Raw genomic sequence first — 15,450 nt, 5'->3', positions numbered from 1 at the left:
AACCCTCTTGGTCTATTGCACCTCAAGTAATATTACAGATCTGTAACCCAAATTTCGTTTTGAACCAGTTTGTTAGTTTGTTACCGTTTAAAAAGACGAGCTACAATATGCAATGCCCACTTCTTGCATTTCCACCACACCAGCTCTGGTCTATCATCTTCATCGATTTGCAAAGTCTCCTACAAATCAATACATTTATTTTAAATTAGGTGCATGTATTGTTGAGAGAAATTTGCTTTAAACGTTCCTTGCTGAGTAAACTAATACAAATTCACACATCAACTCAAGCTTTGCTTATGTTAACATTCAGGAAATTTCAAATATCGTAATTAGTCAATATAACTGTATATGTGCAATACTTGTACAATAACTGTACTTTTATTCTCAAAATTATGCATATTTAAAAAATGGAAACTCTCACATATACTTGAATACTACACAGTGGTGTGCAATTCAGGCTTAAAAATTAAGCTTGATGCTAACTCCTCCAAATATAAAGACCCTAACCATATACTAATGAAAAGCTATTAAAAAAATGTCAAGGTTGTGAAATAAATTTCTAAAAAACTTAGGAAATGCCAGTTAATGTTGTACACACACAAACAAGAATTTAATTCCTACTTTTACTTTGTTCAAGAAATATGAAGGACAGATGGAAGAAAAAGAACAACGGAGACACATGGTGGGTTTGTGATGAGCTTTTGATTCTTGTTTGAGAGAAACTGGCTAAAATATTTGGAAACTTCCAACATATCCCAGATTGGAGTTTACATGGTGTCACTACCTCATACAATGAAATTCTGACAGCTTACATGATCCTCCTACGTTTCTGTCAGAAACACCACTTATTCCAAGGATAAGAATCTTAAATAGGTGACATCTTAAAAAAAAAAAAAAGATCACTTAGAAAACCTTCACACTGACTGTTTCTCAAATGCCAACACACAAGTATCAGAGGTCTTTACAAAACAAAAACTTACTGGAGGTACATTTCTGTCAATGATAGTACGGAAGAACTCCATCCACTGAGTCATAGTCTGGTTATTCAGCAACTGGAGTGGCAACACATACTGAAATAAAAAACATAGTCATGAAATACTAATTTTCTCCGAGAAAGGTAGAAGATGTTTCTACAGTAGCTACATTCTGAGGAAGATGTGGTTTTAAATAAAAGTAAAACTAATTAGGTTAGGTATCAATACTGCTCTAATTGCATCCTTCTTGGCACAATTTATAGAGGAATTTCTGTAATTTCAGGCACTATTTGAGGAAAATTCCTTGGTCTGAGAACTTGCTAATTGTTCTTATTTTTTTCTCTTCTTCACAATAGCCCAGCTGACTTTTAGGGACCATGGCAGTAGCTGCACTACAGGGCCTGGGTAAACCAACAGCCTTCTAGTAAGTGAAATATACTCCTGATTACTGCCTAGCTACTATCTAGTAAATCTTACTTCTCTACAAAATCCAAAGCAAAGTGACAATATTCAGGCAAGCTACTGAAAAGTAAAATAGGATCTCAGGATCTTTTTAATCCTCCCCACATCTATTAACAAACTCTTTTAGCTTTTTAACCCCCAGTAAGATTTTTCAGGCTGCCCCTTTTGTAGAATCTTGTTTTGTTTCTCATTCTCTACAAGTACTTCCTCACCAAACTCGTCCCTGTAAAAGCCAAACTCGTCCCTGTAAAAGCCAAACTCATCTCTGTGAAATGCATGTGCCTCGATAAATAATTTCTGCCAGATCTTCAGAAGATAATGAGAAATGCCACCTACTGAAGTGCACTATTTGACAATTATACTACAGTATGTACTACTGACACTTTCAGAGGCCATCCAGCAGAGTCTATATACCCATATAGTTTATATCAGGTTACGCGTGACTTTATAGGAACATTTCTCCAGTAAGCTTACAGATAGGATGTGTACCTAGGTTCATCAAAAATTTAATTGGGGGAATCACGTGACCAGTTTTTAAGCAGAAAAACCTATAAAGATCATCTTTTCATAAAAGCTGTTTATCGTATATGACTTTTCCCATCCTAATTGGTATTCTTTTTCAATCACACCCAAGAGTGTACTGAAGGGGGTCATTGTGCCCAGCAAAGTAAAAGTTTCTGTTTTCCTCTACACAGATGCCAACCTGAACAAAAGCATAGAAGATTTTTAAGATTTGTTTCTGAAGCAGTACAGAGTAATGGGAGTTATCAGGCAGAAGCTGGATCATCTGCTGCTGAATCCGAGGCAAAAATATTTGCATTGCTGCTATGAGAGGACCTTGCTCCTCTGCTTTTCTGCATCTGCAAAGGAAACAAAAATGTTGGTCCAGGATCTACACACTGGAGATTCTAATGCCTATTCCTCACCAGCAATTTAATTTCTGTACCTTAAAAAAAAAAAAATTAATTAATATCCAGTACTCATTCATTCACTCTCCCCTCCTCTAGCCCCCATCTCAACAATTTGTGCAAATTCTCTAACTATGAAAAACAACAAATGTTACCTTATATAAGTGCAGCTATTGGGAAGAAGAACTAATGTTCTTTACTACTGAATTGTCAGCTCAGAGGAGCAGGCACTTGAATTTCTCTGACATTCGTACCAATGCCAAACCCAAGTTGGGTGCTGAACAAATAGGAGAGAACAGCAATTGAAAGGGAAAGACAATTCCTTTGTTTTGAAAAGATTTTCTCTTTCTCCATTTACATTTCTTTTGTGCAGTTTATACTTATGTTTCTAACCACAGATAATTGTTTTTTTATAAAAGCAGTGAGAGAGTACTCTACACTTACCCTAATTTACACGTTGTGGTTTTAGACTATTAGGATGATGGTATAGGTAACAATATGCAATAGGAGTATGTGACAATGAAAGTACTGTATTCATGGCATAGAAATAGAAAATAATTTGCATTCATATATCCAGCATTTGGGGAATCTTCAAACAAAAGATGTTACAAACATTTAAGAATTTTTTCACGGACCAGTTAAATCAGACCAAAAATACAAAGCCTCAAGAAAAAAAAAATGTCAGTAAATTCATACAGATTATTGCTGACATCTCTGCTTTCAATTCACTGAAGATATAAAGATGATGAACACTTTTCATTTATTTGCAGGAAAGGAAGCATATGACAATTATTAATTCCCATTTTCTATCTGAATTCCTTGAAGAACTGCCAGTGCTCTTAAGAATGTCTTCCTCAGTAATCAGCTGAGACTAAAAGTACCGATTCCTCATCGACTGATGGACGTCAACTTACTCGTAATTCTTCACCAGCTCATACAGGCACAGGAGGCTCCCGAGCCAACTCCCACTGTTCTGAGACTGCAAGTAGTAGCCTATCTTGTCTACCACGGCTGTCCAATGGCCAGGAAAGTCATATGTAATGATAGCATGGAGGCACCTTGCCAGCTGGGCTCTATGGCAGGAGGAAAAAGAAATACATTATAAGTAAATACAATCATGGTATAGTGTTTAATATCAAAGGACAGATCCCAAATCTTGGTTTAATGGCTACAATATACATGTTACCTAAGCATTGTCCACATTTTGACAGCACTGAGAGAGTTCTGGGAAGTAGCAGAAGAAAAGCAAGGAAAAAAATCCCAATGGATTTAACTTTAAGGAAGAAACTAATTTCAGCACATTTTAGCTACTTTTCTCCCTTCCTCTTCCCACTCCACACCCATCAGGCAATATTTGAAAACAATTAATTGTTCATGAAACCAGCTAGCTTTGTACTTTGAAAATGAATGTTTATACTTCTACATGCTTATGAGGCTGAAAGCAACCACAAAAACACAAATTTGTACATTTCAATTAAACAACATTGGCTTACATTATGATCCAAGCCAGAGGCTTCTCATGAAATCACAGTTTTCCTGGGAACTTCTAGAACACCACTTCTCAACCTCTGACGCATATGGCAGAGCCAATTAGGTAAAAACATCTTACTGTTCCTCTTCCTCCATACACCTTTAGATGCCCTCACATCAGTAAGGCAAGACAGGTTTGTTAATTGACCAAAGTAAGGTGTGACTAAAAAAGCTGAGCGGCACTGTACTAGAAGCTGTAAATAAATACTCTTGGCTCTGCTAAGGAATTAAAAAAAAAAAAAGTCTGCAGAAAATATTGGTCCTCCTATATTTAGGTTTTTTTAGGTATCCTCTTGCAGTCCATTACATAAGGAGCCACTATTACAAAGCAGTTCTATAAGGGGCCCTCCTTTTAGCTTTGTACAAACTTACGTTGCCCCTCAAGCCTTTGAAGTTTGTGCTCATTGCGGATTTGGTTCCTCCTCCCTCCTTATTCTCACAAGCAAACAGTGAAAAATCAGTATTACAGCATCAGACTAGTTCCAGTAAATTTTCTTTGACTTTTTTAACCTCTGAGAAATCTACAAGTTTAGCCAATATTTAGAAATCCTCTACTTTATTCCAGGTGACTCTCCTGGGGTTTTCAACAATCCTTTTAGATGTAGATTGTCATTGTAAGGTCAGAGCATTTTGAATATCAGGTTATGAAATGATGCCTGAACTAGTTTGCAAAAAAAAAAAACTCCTCACTTTTCCATTATTTTGTGTTCTTTTGTATAAACTTTGCCTTCATATTTATGGCATGATGGCAGGGGAAACTTCATGCCTTTATTACATTATCACAGAAACAACACGAGCTTCCTAACCTTGTAGCACAACCTTGGCAAGGAGCAACTATCTCTTTCAGTGGGGACTCTGGACATCTGTGTCAGAGCATGTTAGAAAAGCTGAACTGGAAACGATGTTTGAGTTCATTTTCCCGTCTCGGTGCAGGATCTAAGCAGTCCTGGCAGGTGTTTGTCTAACCTATTCATAAAGGCCTCCTGTGACAGCAATGCTATAGCAGCCTAACGCGTTCTGGTGTTTCATTGGGTTTTTTAAGTGTTTTCTCTAATCCTGATTTCAATCTACAGACAATCACTCCTCCTCCAGATATGATTATTGACCAAAAAAAAAAAAAAAAAGAGACATCTTTGGGGACCTAGCTGGTGGAGACGAGGAGGAGAGAAGAGGAAGATTTTCTTGTGTTTTTCAAAGATGAACGTCTATACGCTACAGCTTAATTCCACCCTATCAGCTTCACTGTAATGAAGAGTGGTGAACAATCATAGACTGTAGTATGTCTGTGAATCTTAACTATTCTTCCAGCAAAAAGAGAACAGCATTTTTTCTATTCTTTTGACATCTTAAAACCAAGAATGCTAACGGACATTTAAATATTAGGATCACATATAAAAATTGCAAAAGTAATTGAGAAAAAGGCTACTAGGGGGAAAAAAAAAAAAAAAATAGATCTTGGGCACTATTTCCCTGAACGGGTAATTCTGCAGTGCAGATAACCCTCTATACTATCTGCTCTGAAACAGGCAGGCTGTCCCTACAGCAAGCATTAGAAGACACTTTAAACTACACCCTAAGAGAAGAAATCACATCACAGAGCTCTTAGACAGGTTAACACATTTCTGAAAAACAAGTGCAAATAAATATGGTAAAATTGATTATTGCTATATTTTCAAAAGAAGTACTTGCTTCATCTCCCAAGAAATTGAGAATCTCACATTAACTACATACGGACTACCAGTCTGAAAACATGAGCTATAGAAATATCTCTACACAATATAAGGTACCTCAATAAGTCAGGAGAACGAATTATTCCTTCTACAATATTATCACGAATCTGCTGACGATCATTTTCATGAATGTTGAATGGAAATACTACTTCTCCAGGACGTGGCTCACGGTCCGCCCAGTACCATCCCACCATGTTCTTCAGGTAAATGGCAGCTAAGTATAAAGATTGGGGAAATAATAATTTAATTCTAACACATCTCCACGTTACTCTGTGCTCAACATGTAATACAGTTGAAAGTAGAACAAAGAGTTGAAATGACAACTGAAAACCATCGCATGAATTCTTGACAATTATAGGCACTAAGCACAGCTGAGTCAGAAATATTTTTTTTTTTATGATCCCACAAAGATGAGGCCCAAATGCCTGGTCCTAAACAGAACAGGGTAGTATTTCAGTCAGCATCTATCGGGGTACATTCTTTATTATCTCAGTCTTACATATGGACATAATATTCCATTGTTCTAAAAAAGCAAACAAAAATCTACTTATCTGCATTTTTACTCATCCCTAAAATAACTACACAAGCTCAGTAAGTGAAGTTTTGGAAAGTTCGTGTAAACAAATCATTGTGCACGCTGATGGGACACTCTGCTTGGGGAAATGCCCAGTATGAAACTGGCACATGGCCTACCTTCTATTCAGACAGAAATGTTTGTTGTGAATTCCCTAAGCTTTATCTCACTATTAGGATTTCCCATAATCCCTTAGAATTGTTGCCTTCTGTCTCACACGAAAAAACATGAAAAATAAAGTTAAGCTTCAACTGAAAATAAAGCAGCATTTATGCCTCAGTACTAAAATGCCTGTAGGCATTCTTTAGGAAACATAGGAAATATGGTGCAAGACATTCTTAATAAGCTCTTATCCCTGAACTATTTTGGCTGATTACTAGCTAGGGGTTTAAAGTACAAATAAGATATCCTTGGGTACAATAATTTTTCTTGGTGATGACAAATTACAAAGTATGAAAACATGTAGTTTGTAAAAGATTTCACAGGAGCAAGAGGAAAAGCAGTTCTTTGTTTATGACGTGCCAGAACATTCAGACAAGAGCCAGGTCCAGAAAGACCAGCCCAAGACCTTAATTTACTTTGTCCATAGATCTGTTGTTATACAAATTCTTGACTTTTAAAAAAGTCCCAGGGAAATTTGTTGACTTATAAATGTAATTTATATGTGTTTTGCTATTTTACACCCCTAGTCTGTAAAAAATAAAAGGAAAATAAACAAAAATTTTAAAAAGTTACATACTTGGTGGGTTTTTTTTTCCCCTGAATTATACTGAAATGAGTGATTAATTTATAAAAATAACCTTATGGAGTCTAGGTTAAGCATCAACTTTACTACAGAATGGTTTAACAATGCCATTGAAAGTTGGATTATCTTTGAAAAAATAAACGCCAGCATGACAAACAGCATATGTCAGCATGCCCCAACGCACTCAGGGGATTAACAGGATCTGTACAAAAAAAAACCCACAGTGCTTCTATGGGAAATGCTGTTCCATAGGATAAAAACAGAGCTGTGAACAAAAGAGTATTGTCATGGTTTAACCCCAGCCAACAACTAGGACCATGTAGCCGCTCACTTACTCCCTGCCTCTCCCTCCAGTATGGTAGGGAGAAGAGGAAGAAAAGGAAGGGAAAGGGAAAAAACTTCATGGGTTGAGATAAAGACAGTTTAATAGAACAGTAACAGAAGAGGAAAATAACAGTAACAGTAATAATAATGGTAAAAGAATACATAAAATGAAGTGATACAACACAAGTCACTCTCACTGCACGATGATCAGTTGCCCATCCCATCCTGAGCAGTGATCACAGATTCCTGCCCCCCAGCCAACTCCCATTTATATACTGAGCATGATGTCTATGGTATGGAATACTCCTTTGGCCAGCTTGTCCTGTCTATGCTCCCTCTCAGCTTCTATGGGAAGCTGAAAAAGTCCTTGACTAATGTGAACATTACTTAGCAACAACTAAAACAATATGCGTGATTGACATTCTTCTTAAACTAAAGCCAAAACATAGCAGCTACTAGAAAGAAAATTAAGTCTATCCCAACTGAAACCAGGACAAATATTCATCGATCTCCTAAAAAAGCTGAATATTTTATGTATCTGTCAAAAATACTGTATAGGAGCAGTTAAAACAGATCATGAGAATTTAGAACCTGATCTTACACAAATGCACACCCTAAAGTCAACTACATCACCATACCTGAACTCACACACACAGTTGGGCAATCTTTCTAGACATGCTCAAACTATAAATTTATAACTTATCAGTGATGTGACCCTCCTTCGTATCTACTTTTGTTAGTGGAGGCCATAGACACTGACTAAGCCTATGTGGTTACCCTTGACCTAGGGAACTATGGCTTTTTTTCATTTTTCCAAAAATTTCATTTTTCCGGGAAAAGGTATTCAAATAGAGAAACATGCATTCAAATGAGATCCACTTATTTAAAAATTCCCACTTGTCTCAGCATCGCTACTTCTGCACCACTAGGAGGATGAGTATCCAAGGCTCCCTGAGAACCCAGTTTTGCGCAGAAATCATTCTCATTTCATATCAGTATCACAGCAATCCAGTAGGGATCACTACAGACACAGAGAAGCCAAAGAAGGACTCTGTACACCTGGTTTTATCTGACCCTCGTGTAGGAAAGAAATGGCAAAGATAGATCCTTTCCCACATTCAGGACAAACATGAGCTTACTTAGATTTCAACAGCTCAATACTCTATTGGAATAACTAACAGACTGACTTTCCACTGAAAGAAAATGAAACGAGGAATTTATCTCACCTGCTTGACGCACTGGAAATTCAACTTCATCTGATACTATGATTTGCAGTAGAGTTGGAGCAAAATTGATGATCTTATAGGACTGAAATACATATAAAATACAGTTAGCAAATCACTATGTTTAAAGACTACTGTATTACCAAAAGCTGAATAAGAAATATAAACTAAGGATTTTGCAGTGTTCTTTGACTCTCCTCATGAAGTATGAAAGGTTTTAGCACTTGGATTTACCCAGATCCGCAGCAATCCAAGTAATTACTTGTAAAAGCTGAGCACATAACGGCACATGGGTGGAATAAGTAATGTGACAACACTCTCTATTAGAGATTAGTGATAATGAATATTTAAATAAATCTGAGAATGCATAATGAAAAGCACTACAGATCTTTGAATTATTTAACTTAGACTCATAAGTCAAACGGATATTGACACGCCTCATCAATACCTACAAATTATTTGCAAAACAGATTGTGGTATAGAATCATAGAATGGCTAGAATCAGAAGGGACCTTTTCCAACCCACTGCCATAAGCAGGGACACCTCCCACTAGACCAGGTTGCTCAAAGTCCCATCCAGCCTGGCCTTGAACGCTTCCAGGGATGGGGCATCCATAACTTCCCTGGGCAACCTGTTCTAGTGCCTCACCACCCTCACAGTAAAGAATTTCTTCCTAATATCTAATCTAAATCTACTCTCTTCCTGTTTAAAACCTTCACCCCTAATCCTATCACTACACTCCCTGATAAAGAGTCCCTCCTCATCTTTCCTGTAGGCCCCCTTTAGGTACTGGAACGCCGCTATAAGGTCTCCCCGGAGCCTTCTCATCTCTGGGCTGAACACCCCCAACTGTCTCAGCCTGTCTTCATAGGAGAGGTGCTCCAGCCCTCTTGTCATCTTCGCAGCCCTTCTCCGGACTTGCTCCAGCAGGTCCATGTCCTTCTTATGTTGGGGGCCCCAGAGCTGGACACAGCACTCCAGGTGGGGTCTTATGAGAGTGGAGTAGAGGGGCAGAATCCCCTCCCTCGACCTGCTGGCCACGCTTCTTTTGACGCAGCCCAGGATGCAGGTGGCTTTCTGGGCTGCGAGTGCACATTGCCGGCTCGTGTTGAGCTTTTTATCAACTGACACCCGCAAGTTCTTCTCCTCAGGGCTGCTCTCAATCCATTCTCTGCCCAGCCTGGATTTGTGCTTGGGATTGCCCTGACCCACGTGCAGGACCTTGCACTTGGCCTTGCTGAACTTCCAAGAGGTTTGCACAGGCCCACCTCTCAACCCTCTCAAGGTCCCTCTGGACATATAATACCAATACTGAATTTTGAAGAGATTAAGAAAACCACTTAAAATTATTTTCAAGTGTAAACAGCATCTGTATTAGCCATATATTACACAGCTACCTTTTAACAGACTAGATGTATAGTGCATCTTAACAGAAAAATAAAAACTGGGGAAACACAGCAGAATAACCATTTTTAATTAAAATCAAGCATAGACAGATAACATTTCAAAACCCACGGCCTTTCCTGGGAACTTTTCAAACATTACATCAGCCATGCAGCTGAAGAATTTCAAAGAGAAAACAATGCTCACTGAACTTCTGAGCAAAGCACACCAGATTTAAAAGATGTGAAAACCTGATAGCATTATACTGCTGTCATTCAACAGGGGTCCTCCAACGTGAAGAATCGCTGACTTAGCATGGTGCAGTTACTACTAAGCCTCGGCAACATCAGTAGTTACTAGTAGGTCACATCTTTCATCACTTAGATCCATGTGCTTTACATTCAAAGAGAGAGGTTTCTTGGGGCTAGATGGCAGAGGCCTTCTTTATTTCACATTTTATAGTATTTCTTTCCAACTAGACTATGCCTGGCAGTTCTGTGGTTGTTACCAGACCTGCGCTTTAAGTACAAGTACACTACAACTTCCGTAAACTTTACCTCATTCGAAAGCTGTGAGATAAGAGGTAGTCTTCATGTACCCAGTTCCTTGATCTAACATTTCCATAACGAGGTAAAGTTACATTGCTTTCATGATGCCTAAGTGTAACAGCTGGATCACAACACTATCAGTTAATAATTTTACCAAATCACTTAACTTTCTGGCCCTCATTTTACTCATTATAATGATAGTGAAATTCTAACATGCTCTGTGCTCAGAGGCTCATTTGATGTTTATAGAGCAATCTGAGATCACAGATAAGAGCAGTAAAAGCAAATCAAAAGCATACTTTCCTGCAATTCCCTTCTCTACAAACCTTCAGTATCCATAAGAAATGCTCCAAATAAAGTAAAAACTGTAGCAGACAGCACAGAAACTCCGTTTATCTACGGACATGCTGAAATACCAGCTTTCAATGTCAACTGGTTGAAGCGTATTGGATTCCAATGATCACCTTTTAATCGAGTGCCCTGCAGTCCAAAGCTTGTCCTTCAGTCATTATCAGACAGAATCTGTACAACATTGGCGGGTTCTGACAGGGGCTGCCGTAGCCTCCAGCACTCAACGCCCAACTCCCAGGGAGATAAGGAAAGCACGAGAAACCCCAGCAGCACAGAAAACCAAAAACATGCATAAACTCTAATCGTCCTTTTTCTTCTAAACCATGCCAACATGCTGTTCTCAGACCCAGTCTACACACAGCTTTTACTACTATAAACACATTGATTAAGAATGCAACCTTTTGGGGGTTTGTTTTGTTGTTGTTACTGTTTTCCTGTACTAATCCTACCCGTATCACATTTAGGGTAGACACAGCGATAACAGCATAAATTATTTCCCTTTCTTTGCGCTAACGTAGATTCAGTAAAAGCTGTTTAAGTCACTGCTATTCCAGGAAGCTTTATTGGTACCACTTGTGCGGGCGTACAACCGCTATCCCTGAAGTTTTGCCAGGATATATACAAATACGGTTATTTGGCCTGCACAGCAAATCCTCCCAGCAAGCGCCCGGAGTGACAAAAGACACGTTACGCAGAAGGTACGCACAGCGTCTCAGTGGGGGGCCCATCCCTACCAGCACACTGCTATGAGGGTTTCTATATACTTTACATACCGACATCCCTAAAGAGATCACAGGAACACAGTACCGATCTCCCACTGAATCCTTCTACTCCATACTACTGTGATTACCATAATTCACATTTTTTACACAGCTTCATTTCCTACTCACTATCAGAAATACGAATGCTTTAGAGATGAAAAGAGATTGTGTGCCCATTTTAGAAACAAGACACCTGATTCTGTTGTATTTGTGAAGCTTAAACACCATCCTGCTCGCCTGTGCAGCAACAAACCCAGTCAGGAAAACTACACGCCGCTTGCAATTTTTGGAACAGAGGATTTTTTTAAAAAAGCTGCACGCAGCAACATTTTTCCTATACCAGCACATTCTCGTTGGTTTAGTTATTGCGCTAATTGTGATCTTGGGATGTATCCTTTCCCTGCCTTGCTCAGGAAACCGTACAGCAGGCACCCGGACCACCAGCAGGTAAAAACGTACATATCAGGCCAGCAGGTGCAGAGCAATCGTCTGTAAATGAGTAAACGGAAAGAGGCAAGGAAGAGACCTCGGAGCTGGATGAGTTCAGCAAGACAGTCATTTGTACCGTTACAGCCGCACCTGAACTTTTACAAAGGGAGAGCAGGAATATGGTCAGTCCCACGGGAGGAACGGAAAGCCAGCTGCTGGTTTTGACGAGCCGTGCCCAGGAGCCGCAGGGAGGCACCAGATGGCTGAAAAAGACCTGCAGCGCAACTCCCGTAACACAGCATGCTGCTTTGTGCAGTTTGTGAATAATTACATTGCCTTGAATTCACAGCGTTGTGATTTGGTAAAACTTTCTATGAAGGTGCTGATTGATGGGGAGACATGTTTATTTTGAAGGAGAAAGTAACAGTTTTTGAAAAATAAGCTTTCACTGAGTACTTATAAAGAACAATTATTTTAAAGCTGTGTAAAACACATACTGACTGCTCTTGCATGAAGCACAGATCAGAGCATTTATGCTAAAAAAAAAAAAATCTCATTTAATTTCCATTGGGATTAAGAGGATGGGATACAGCATGTGCAAGGCTAGCAGCTAAACTGGGAGAGGCATACAGCACTGCTAAGATACAGCTGGGTAAATTTACAGCAATGACCAAGGAGATGCGCCTGTCCCCACAGATCTTGTTCCACCTGTGTCCACTGCCTCAGGATCTGCACACTGCAGCTGTACAGCTTTCTGCACTTGGTCCTTTCACCTTTGGCCTAACATGCATTCTTCCCTGCCTCAGCATCACAGCGCCACTCTTCAAAACCTCAGAGAACACATCATTTTTTTTGGCCGTTTCCTCTTCCATTTGATTAGGCATAGAACAGATGACACCCAAGAAAGCCTGAGATGGGCCACTGAAAAACAACAAGATGAATACTGTCACATGTAAAGGACTACAATAAAAGGAGAGAAAAGCAGGAAAAATACATAAAGATTTCCCCAGATGGATCCTACTGAAGTAAATACTTTTCACATCTAACATTCAGATTTGACTCCCAGGTTCTCATGCAGTATATACTACTAAACTCATTTCAGTAAGCATTATTCTTGTGTCTTGCTTGCTGTCACATTTAAAGCCCACAGCAAGCAACTGCTCCATAGTCACATTTGTCAGTAACCTTCCCACTGCACTGATGGCAACCACAGTGGCTGACTGCAAAACGGCACAGGAAGGTGTTTTTTTCCCTGCAGAACACCCATGGGACAATTGAGGATAATGGATATGGAAAACTGGAGCCTTCCCTCGGGTTCTGAAAGTGAAGCCACAACCATCCTTCTCTGCCAGCGATAAACATCACCTCTTTCTCTGCACTCTGCATCCAAGTATGGCACGTAAAATTTGCTGAAAAATCAAGCTACTACATCTTTGTTTGCAAAGGCAAACACACAGAAGAAATTTGTACCTTGAACACATATACAATTACTTGCTTACAAAGACTATTTTAAGGCTTACGTACATCTGATTTGAATGCTTAACTATCTGGTTTACTGAGCTTTATTTTCTGTTTGCTGTGCACTGAAAATGTGTTACTTAGAAATTCCATCAGTGTTTTTCACACCCAGGAATATTTTTGCAGTTGTTAATAGTATTTTCTCTCTTGTTTTTTTACACTGTCAGTCACAGACAGTTGTTAAAACAAACTAGAACTTCAAAAGGCACTTTCTTCTTTCCCTGTCTACACCCAAAGATATTGTTTAGGGAGGTGAAAACACACAGTGTTTTCATACACAGTGAAAATAAGCATGTGTAAGAATCTACCTGAGCTTCTTTCCTCTGTGGGTTCTGCTGCCAAATTAATCCAGTCTCAAACTCACTCTACTTTCCACAGAACTTCTAATCGTGCAAGTCAACTTCCTCATCAAACTGGTCTTCAATACAAATCACAGAATCGTCTAGGTTGGAAGGGACCTTTAACATCGAGTCCAACCATCAACCTTACACTGCCAAGTTACCACTAAACCATGTCCCTCAGCACCATGTCTACACGTCTTTTAAATACCTCCAGGGATCGTGATTCAACCTGGGCAGCCTGTTCCAATATTTGATAACCCTTTCTGCGAAGAAATTTTTCAAAATACCCATCCTAAACCTCCCCTCGTACAACTTGAGGCCATTTCCTCTTGTCCTATCGCCTGTTACTCTTCTCCCAAGAAGAGCCCAACCTCCACCTCACTACAACCTCCTTTCAGGTAGTTGTAGACAGCAATAAGGTACCCGAGATTCCTTCCTCTAGGTAACAGAGAGCGGCCTTAGAATCCCTGCATACTGTAGCAGCCAGCTCAACAAAAATGTGGAAGATATGGATGGAAGCCCAACTTTATCCTGGACTCTGCTGCTTTTGGGCAATCTTCACACTTCTTTCTCTTCTTCCAGCACTGCTCCTCAGTTCCCATCAAAGCCAAATTCTGCAACTCCTTCTCAATATTTAAATAAACATCTGTATTTCTGCAATTGTGTTCTCATTTTCCCCTTTTTCACAGGTCGAAGAAATGTATTACAGCAGGTTAAGCCAAAAAAAAATTAATGCATAAAAACTGTATAGTAATCCTAATCTGAATTGGAATCAGAGATGATTTTGTATATTCACACAGTCAGACAGTACATTCCACAACACTTAAAGAACTGGCACATGAAAGCATATTTAGCCATTAAAAAAAATAATAAATTAAAACCAGCAAAAGTCCCTGAAGTCCACGAGACAGCCCTAAAAAGAGTAACAGCCTAGAACAGGTATCAAAGAAAGCTCTTGGTATGACAACTGACTGTTCTAAGAAGTACTATGCGATTGACGAACACGATCATAAAGTGCACACTGATTATGATGTGACACTGCTGAAGGAAAAAAGGAAGGGGAGAACAAAAGAAAAAGAGGGGCATGGAATGATGTGTACACTTAGAAAATCAACAGGCTAATGGGGAAATGACAGCAGTTACATGATAGAGGTTACTGACCTGGCAGGAAGCTACTGCTCTAGTTTATCAAGAATCACATTTCAGACAAATCCCACACTTAAATTTGTGTTTGGATCACTGACAGAAGTGAAGTTTGTTGATGACTTAGAAGCAACACACATCATCCAAGGAGAAAGATCAGAAAAATCCTACAAAGAACTGAATGATCTTTGTAACTGAATCAACAAAAATGGAGTGGGGTAATAGGACAAAGTACAGGGTCATGCACTCAAGGATAAAAGGAATTTCTCCTAAAGGGTTGAGGTTTCTTAGCGAGGAACAACCACAGAATAAAAGGACCTCAGTATATTAAGTCATAAAAAATACGTAGATGTTGGACACGAAGAAGATAATTGTAGTTTTAGGATGTATCAAATGAGGTATTAGTGGCACTGAGCATGGGACTTTCTGGAATGCTGCAAACACAAATGACCAGATTACACAAGAAAGATTAAATCAAATGAAAACAAGTGTGGAGAAGAGCTGT

General features: G+C 39.2%; 1 protein-coding gene across 1 annotated transcript in view; it reads right to left on the bottom strand.

Annotated features, from left to right (window-relative positions):
- The window catches only part of IPO8 (importin 8), a 44,874-nt gene extending 33,342 nt beyond the window's left edge, over positions 1-11,532 (bottom strand). The window contains exons 1-7 of the mRNA XM_009883638.1: positions 11,527-11,532; positions 8,474-8,555; positions 5,662-5,818; positions 3,259-3,417; positions 2,140-2,296; positions 981-1,070; positions 85-179 (exon numbers count right to left, since the gene is read on the bottom strand). Coding sequence (XP_009881940.1) covers positions 85-179; positions 981-1,070; positions 2,140-2,296; positions 3,259-3,417; positions 5,662-5,818; positions 8,474-8,555; positions 11,527-11,532 — 746 coding nt within the window. The remainder of the gene's footprint in view (positions 1-84; positions 180-980; positions 1,071-2,139; positions 2,297-3,258; positions 3,418-5,661; positions 5,819-8,473; positions 8,556-11,526) is intronic.
- Positions 11,533-15,450: the final 3,918 nt, after the last annotated feature.

The sequence above is a fragment of the Charadrius vociferus genome, unplaced genomic scaffold (genome assembly GCF_000708025.1).
Source record: "Charadrius vociferus isolate BGI_N301 unplaced genomic scaffold, ASM70802v2 scaffold304, whole genome shotgun sequence".
NCBI lineage: Eukaryota > Metazoa > Chordata > Aves > Charadriiformes > Charadriidae > Charadrius > Charadrius vociferus.
Note: the sequence above shows the minus strand (reverse complement) of the source record. Positions and strands in the feature narration are given on the sequence as shown.